At 46.6% G+C, this 8,139-nt stretch overlaps 1 protein-coding gene across 1 annotated transcript in view; it reads left to right on the top strand.

The window, feature by feature from the left end:
- LOC106741122 (aristaless-related homeobox protein-like) overlaps positions 1 to 7,774 on the top strand; it is a 15,828-nt gene extending 8,054 nt beyond the window's left edge. The window contains exons 2-4 of the mRNA XM_014612793.1: positions 1,361 to 1,626; positions 5,608 to 5,695; positions 6,908 to 7,774. Of these exons, the coding sequence (XP_014468279.1) occupies positions 1,361 to 1,626; positions 5,608 to 5,695; positions 6,908 to 7,377 (824 nt within the window). The 3' untranslated portion in view covers positions 7,378 to 7,774. The remainder of the gene's footprint in view (positions 1 to 1,360; positions 1,627 to 5,607; positions 5,696 to 6,907) is intronic.
- Positions 7,775 to 8,139: the final 365 nt, after the last annotated feature.

Below are 8,139 nucleotides of genomic sequence, written 5' to 3'. Positions count from 1 at the left end.
GGGGGGGGGGGGGGGGAGGGGGGGGGACGAGGTGGGTTGCAATCGCAGAAAGCCGAGAAGGGCATGTGTTGCACGGGGGTGCAAGACTACTGTATTGCGAGAGGGAAAGAGGGTAGAGGACGAGGAGGAGGAGGAGGAGAAAGAGGAGGAGGAACAGGCGGTAGTATGCACTCGTGATATTTGCTAATCACTGACAGCGACGGCTTTTAAGTACTGTCGAGCACATACGTATAATGTGCGCACTTACATTTGTAGAGTATTTCGCGCGTGTACACGCGGGGCGCGGATATATGGAGCGGCACATGAAAAAAAAAGGGGGGAAAAAAAATGAAGCACCGGGTGAGGCTTAAAAATTGGCAAATCCGCCGATCGGACGTCATCGGCGTATCGGTTATATCGGTACCGGTCGTTGTGCGGCTTAAAAATGAAATTGCGCCCGTTTTCTCCCCGCCGCCCTGCCGCTACCGACGCCGCCGACGCCGCCGCCGCCGACGCCGCCGACGCCGCCGACGCCAGGATATATCAGGCAAAACGACAATTTCGTTTTGGCAACGTGAGCGATATGGCTTAATCGCCTCGATCGTCTCTCGCGCTCGAGTATCGGAGGTATCGTTTGACGTATACGTGTGTATACATGTGTGTACGGGCGTTTAACGAGCGAGGATGCGCCAAATAACTTGGGAGGGTCACAGGGATTTCCGCGTCTCGTAAAACGGGAAAAAAATTCTTCCCTTCGACCGCTTATACGGATGTATTCCGTTCGATTCGAGCGTGGCGTTACAATTACGACGTGTCTCATTAGAAGTACGCGCGTCGGCAGTATATTATAAATGGTTTTAGAAATATCGGATTGAATGAGATTGTCAGAAAGTGAAGTTACTCGCAGAATCGTTTATACTCTCCCTCCTCTTTACCTTCGTTTTCTCAATCTTATCGTTCGCGTCTTGAAGAAAGTCGGGAATGTGACCATTTTCAAAATATGACAAAGTGACGATTTTGTTGTTTTTTTTTCGAGATATTTGAAAACAGTCATCGACATTGTAAATGGGATATAACGTGTACAAACGGAGTGCAATGTTCGAAACCTTTTGTTTGTCCAATTCCAGCTGTAAGAATATACGAAGAACAAACATTACATCGATACTATTCATCGCTTCGTACACCTATAAATACAAATTTTACTTATCTTCGTCTGGTCGTTAATTTTTACTTTCCGAAGGTACGCAAGGTGGTAATAATTATTAATAATGGTTTCCCCCTGTATAAGAATGTAAGACGAATGTAAGGAGATAGGGATTCAAATCGTGAAGAGTTTTCTCGTCGCATTTGTACAACGCAGTCCCGATATTATTAATTTCAGATCATGCGACGTCGTCCGATGCAGCCGTTGATGCTGGCGACACGGAACTCGGTCACCTGAGCGACCATCAGATCAACGACGGTCTGCACGATTCCTTGAACTTGGGCGAATCTGATCGGCCGCGAAAAGTACGGCGTTCCCGTACTACCTTCACGACCTATCAGCTGCATGAGCTCGAAAAGGCCTTTGGGAACACGCAGTACCCAGACGTATTTACCCGGGAGGAGCTGGCGATGAGACTGGACCTCTCGGAAGCCCGAGTTCAGGTAACAAATAGTGACATTTTTTGAAAGTAAGGAAAATATTTGCGCAAATGTTTGGACAGCAGAGAAAGAGAGAGAGAAAGAGCGAGAGGTAGGGATCTAAAGCAAATTAGAAATTTTAGCATACGCAGGGGAAGAGGAGTTGTGTTTTTATTATAATTTTAAAATTTCAGAGAAAACTCGATTTTCCTAATTTTTCTGTGGATTTCTTCCGTCCCGAGGGAGTAAAAAATCTTTTAAAAAGATCTATTTATAGTTTTTTTATAGTTCAGAAGAATATTATTGCGAAGGGTATACGATATTTTCAACTATACATATATATCGTATATCCTCCTAAATTTCGATACGATATTCTCGCGTGAGGAAAAGTTAATTTTCCTCCGTGTGTTTGGCAAGAGATTAACTCACGCCTTTTTCCGCGACGGCCAATTCGGATATTTCAAATGCGGCTTGAAGAGAACGGGAGGGAGGGGGAAAGAGTTCGAGCCAGATTTTATCAGCAGACGAGACGGTTGCAGAAGCATAATTAACCTTCCGCCGCTTTGGCCGGCCGAATTCACAAAGGCACGCTGGTGTCGTCGAGTTTCACGCATTTGATAGCGGCATTCGCAAGTTCCGTAAGTAGTTTGAATAACGAGCTTTAGATTCGACCAACATGACGGAGTTTAAAAGGCTGACCGGCAGCTCGTGCGTAAATTTAACGTTTAAATATGAAGTCCAATTTGAAGAACTCCGAAGGCAATAAGTATGCTCTGCTATACAAGCGGATATCCCGGATGTTGCATCATAATAGTATTCATAATGAAAATCAACATCGAAAATTATTCCGTTATCGATACGTTGCGCGCGTTTTCGGCAATCATAGATCGCGAATGAATAATTTATTCTCACGATCCTAAAATTTACTCACACTACTTTTTGCGCGGATAAAATTCCAGTGTTCCCGCGCGGTATTGTGCGGTAGCCGGTCTTACAATGGCATGAAATGATCTTCACGAGCCAACAATTTTCACGTGACGACTAATTTCTGTGTATTCCGCGGGGAGCTCAGGGAGTATCAAGCGTTCTCGAACCTTTGCAAGGATTGTTCTCTCTCTCTCTCTCTCTCTCTCTTTATCTGTCTTTCTCTTTCTCACGACTCAGCCTCGAGGCGCGAGAGTCACTCAACTAATTAGGGGCCATTGTATCGCAAAATGTCACGCTGCCGTTTCTACATCTGTAATTTTGTGAAACACACGCCCGCATCCCGTCAATGATTAATTCCGCGAATAGGGAAAAGGGAGGAAGAAGGGGGTGGGAGGGGGGAGGGGGAGGGAGCGAAGAGGCGGAGAGCTGGTATAGAGCAATAATCTGCTTAGGAATTACTTTAAAGCAGCGTCCTTGACAAATTCAAGTACGTTGCGTAGCGCATTGGGGTGTAGAGTTCAATCCGTGGGTACGCATCGTCTCACTCTCTCTTTCTCTCTCTCTCTCTCTCTCTCTCTCTTCCTATCTGCCTTTCTCTCTTATTCTGCGGAAATAAAACAATTCTCGCACGAGAAATTCACTATGTCGAAAGTAGCCTAGTTTGGGTTTCAAATTAATTAACGACGCGACGTTTAATAATTTCGATTAGGTCGACCAGCTCGCTCGAACGAAGCTCGCGACACGTTAATGCTTTTTCGACAAGGATCAACGGTGGGACGATTACCGAATCGATCGAAGGGTTTTTTCTCAAAGGACCGATACCCGCGTCGAGTGAATTGCGACCCCAGCGAATCGGCGATTGTTTCGCACTGACGTAGACACACACGGCAAAGAAACTGTCGGTAATTTTGAAGGAGGCGCGCGCATACACGCACACACATACGTACACACACACGCACATAAACATGTGAACATATATACATACATATTTCTACATATACGGCATGTTCCATATGTATATATGTCCGCGAGTGAGTGTGAGGGGTTGCGTGGAGCAACGTCGACGGAAGGGTGGCGGTGACGCTGAAAAGAGACAGAGAGCATTCCGATTGGCCCATTGTGGTACAGCGGAGCGACAATGCCGGCAATTGGCCGTCGCTCGACAAAACCGCTAAATGATCCGCCGCGGCGCACTGGTGCCACGGCCACTTTATTTCAATCTAGGAAATCCTGCCCTCTCCTCCCGCCCCGCCACCTCGCCACCCCCCGCGCTCTTCTGCGCCGATTCGCAGGATGCGAAATTACCCCATTTTTCGGTATTAACGGCCGGCCGATGTATCGCGACGATCGCGCGTATGGTAATGCAATCGCGAGTCGCTTCTGACGTTTCCTATCCCTCCCTCCCCACCAGTCGTGATTTCGCGATCGCCGGACGCTCCGGCGGAATTTTTTATCGGCCGCCGCGAGAGAACAGCTCGACGCAATTCCGCGCAATCCGCTTCGTTGCGCGGTTTTACCATCAGTTAGATGACTCCTTCTCTTTATCCGTCAGTTACCTTTTCTATTAGATTGATCATCGAGTGACGAAAGAAACGGTCTTAAAAGCTTCAATGAATATCTTCCTCTCAATCTTCTCCGAGATCAGAGACGTTTCCCCACGAAACTTTATTATATAATTAATCAGTCGTTCACGTTACGCGAGAAAAGTCGTCGCGCTTTGGTTATACGCCTCTTCGCCGGAAATAATCCGAGTAAATTTAACCCGAGTCTCGGTCAAGAATTCGCGGAGGAATTACGCGGGAATTATGGAAATATTAGCGAGTTCGATGGTAAATGGTCCGAGAGATTAATACGCGGGGCAGTTATGGAAACGCGTCGGCGTTGCAAACTTTCCGGGTCCGGGAGGCGGCGGGTCGCTTAAATGACGCAAGGTTTGCGAGCACTTAGGCGTTAGGGGCTATTCAGAGGCGATTAAATAATTAACAGCAATTAGGCAATTGAATTTCCTGCCCTCGCCCGGCGATGCTCACCTCTTTCCCTCGCCTCAACGTTATTCCTCTCTCCTTCCTCGATGCTCACTTTCTTCTCTCCACGTTCTCTCCCGATTTTCGTGCGTCGCTTGATTTTACTCCGCAATCCTACCGTGCTAAATTGCTAATTTGCCGCGGTCTGACGGATCGCGGGGTATTAAAATTTCATCCGAATTGTCAAGTAAGTTGTGATTAATGTCGTCGTGTATGGTAAATCGTAATCCTCGCAGTCTGAGGGACTCGCGCGCTCTTTAGAGGGAAGGTCCATTAGATCGCATTGACATTATCTTATTTTAAACTTGTACGTTCCTTTCAAGCATTTATAACTGCAATTATTTGTTTAACTATTTGTTTAATAACGAGTAGATAATTCCATTTTTAATTTTATATATATTGAGAAAACTACACATCATTTTTAAACGTATATATATATATATATATTTATTTAATTTTGTCTTTTTTATATATTTTCAATGCATTTTATCGAGCCTGAAGAATAATGTCCGAGATATAATAACGTTTCCTTTCTTTCTCTCGTCCTCTTTTCTCCTTCTTCTCTCCCTTCGCTGCTCCTGGTACCCGACGAAAAATCGGAACAGCTCAGGCAGAAAGTGAAAGCATTTATACGGCAACCGGACTAGCGATAGGGTGGCCGGGGGTGGTCGGGGGATAGGCGAGGATAGGGCCGAGGGCAGGGGTTACGGGCACTCAGGGGTACGAAGGAAATCAGGATAATTGTTAACAATTAGCTTAATCAACCTCGAGAGCAAGCTTTTGTTGGGCGCTCTGATACGCGCGCTTGGGGTTCTCATGCGCTCCCCTTTTCTGCCAATTTCGGATCTTCGTGACGAATATCTTGGAATATCTGACAATTAGCCATCATCGGAGGCTGCGAATTATCTCTCAACAGTCTAATGCGATAATGGAATTAGCCGCGACAACTTATCACTCGCTGTTTCGCAACAGATTTGTCGCGATGGGAGAATAAAGTAAAGTCTTGAGCGTCGATTAGTATTATGAAAAAAAATTCCTCCTTCTTCTGTTTCAGGTCTGGTTTCAGAATCGTCGCGCGAAATGGCGCAAGAAGGAAAAGGCGTTAGGCAGAGACACGAGTTTCATGCATGTCGAACAAGGCGGTGAGTTGATGGCGATTTACAGAGATCGTTTTCGAATCTCGGCATTTCGCGTATAAGTTCCCGATGTACGTGTAGGATCAAAATTTCGACCCGAGATCGAAGAAATCTCGTTTTGCAAAAATCACTACCAGTAGTGTGATATGATTCGAGCACAATTTTCTGTTTTTACATTCTATGTCTACGTTTGTGAAAAAGAAAAGTAATCCAGTAATCAATCGGCTTTTCCTAGCGCGACTCTCTTCTTAACTGTCGACAAACTCTCAGTTCTCAGTTCGTTGAAAATTTAAGCAACGATCACCGAGTTGCAGATCGTCGGTGCCCAATAACAATCGTTCATTTCTATCCGTTGCTTCCTCGCTTCGCGTTGTAGCGTACTACGCGCGTGTTACGCTCGCTAATATGCGCAGGGGAGGGATGGCGAAGCACGAGTTACGAAGGGTAGATGCAATCGGTGACAATTATGTCTAATTTCAGTGTCGGTTGTCGCAACCATCACGTGCGAATGATGCGCAATAGAAACCCTGGCCGATTAATTTTTCATGAGAGAGAAAGGGGGGGGGGAGAGAGAGAGAGAGAGAGAGAAAGAGGCACCCTACGGATAAAACTCGTGCACTCTAAAAGGGAGGATGAAAGGGGGAACGTGGGCAAGCAAGGTTGGCGGTGAAAAAAATATTTCCACTAATGACTCCGCGACTCTGCGATCGATTTTTATTAACTACGTTCGTCCGCGTAACGAGGAAGCATTCTCCAAATTTCCCGCCTAACTTCAACTAGCGCAACCGCTCACATCATCGATATGGGCCTCGTATATGAAAAGGAATCAGGAAAATAGGAGTCCTTGTTTCTCTCCGAAAAGAGTCGGGTCAATCGAAATGTTTCGATTCTCTTGAACTTTCTGACAGACTCAATGTAAGAACACTCGAGATATGCGGCGATGTAGAATTTGCGTTAATATCTCAGAGATGCAAAGAGTATTTCAAGAATATTTCATTTATAACAGATATAAATTAAAATCAAATAGCTAACTGCACGCAATAAGAAAACGCGACGAGCGTGCGCGTGCGCGGGCGATCGTACTTCCGCGTTAAAAGGAGAAAGAGAAGATAATCCCGGAATCGCGATTTGTCGACGGAAAAAGGCGCGCGGAAGAGAAACTCTCAACGGGCACGAAATGAGAATAAAAGCGGGTCCGCCGCGGAATCCTGTTTGCAGGTGTGAGCGAGTTGTCCCTTCACGCGCGCCTGCTGCAGACGGCCAGCGGCGTTCCCGATCCTTCGGGACCACCGACCGGCGCCTTTCCTTGGTTCATCCCGCCGGTGTTCCCGCCGCCATGGCCGGCGAGCGCGCCCAAGCTGCCGCCGTTGCATGCGATCCTGTCGCAGTATATCGGCCTGCCGTTGCCGCAAAACCTGGCGTCACTCGGCACGATGCTGCCGGTCGGCCTGAATCCGGCCGCTACGTCCTTGAACCACGGCAACGTGAACGGCCACACCCTAGGCGGCCACGGTCTGCACGGGCACCCTTTGAATCTCGGCGGAGGTGTGCAGAGCATACCGCAAAACCTGAGCTCGAAGCACGACAAGGACGAGGACTCGGCGTCGTCCGACGACGAGATCAGGAAGCAGAGCGCGGAAGTGCTGAGAGTGAAGGCGGAGGAGGTGCTACGCAAGGCGGACAATTAACTGTGAGAGCTTGCGGACTTTTGTAAATACGTCTCCCCCTCCCCCGCCACCCCCGGGGCTCCTTCGTCGTGGACGACTTTGGCCGACCTTTCGGTACGAAGGAATTTCGATCCGGGTGTATAGAGACAGCCGCGACAGGCTGTGTTTCCGTTTCGCGTTTTTTACGCGCGACAAGGATCCGCATGCTCATCGAGGTGTGTTACGGGATTTGTACTTCGTGGTCGCTCGCGCGACGTCGTCAGGCATTCTTTTGATCTGCGTACCGCGTCATACATGCTTCACCACTCCCCGGATCGGAAATTACACGGTTTTCGGTCGTCTTACACGTATACGGAGGAAAAAAAATTTCGTCGAATTTAATCAAATGTTTGCGATCGAAACAAATTTATTTCTTGGAATGCTAGAAAAATATTAAAGAATTTCTTTCCTTCAGTGGGGGAATATTTAATATATGATAAAATAAATATTTTTAACTAAAACGAATATTATTTTCTTGAAATAATACCGTTTTTTCTATTAAACAATATGGCTTGCTCCGGTGAAACAACGTTTTCATTAAAACAAAATGATGTTTAATATTGAATTATGTTATTCATATTAAACAAACTCAGGTCGAACGAACGCGTATACTAAATCCAAAGGAACATTTTTCTCCATACATGCATATAAGGTCGAGACCGTAATAAATAGAGCCGTTATAATCCTACCATTATAATCAGAGCTACTTGTGCGATTTTTTACCTTAATCGTACATGCATGATA

The sequence above is a fragment of the Dinoponera quadriceps genome, unplaced genomic scaffold (assembly GCF_001313825.1).
Source record: "Dinoponera quadriceps isolate SergipeBrazil2010 unplaced genomic scaffold, ASM131382v1 scaffold367, whole genome shotgun sequence".
Classification (NCBI taxonomy): Eukaryota; Metazoa; Arthropoda; class Insecta; order Hymenoptera; family Formicidae; genus Dinoponera; species Dinoponera quadriceps.
The sequence above is the reverse complement of the archived record's forward strand: the minus strand, read 5'-3'. Positions and strand labels throughout refer to the sequence as shown.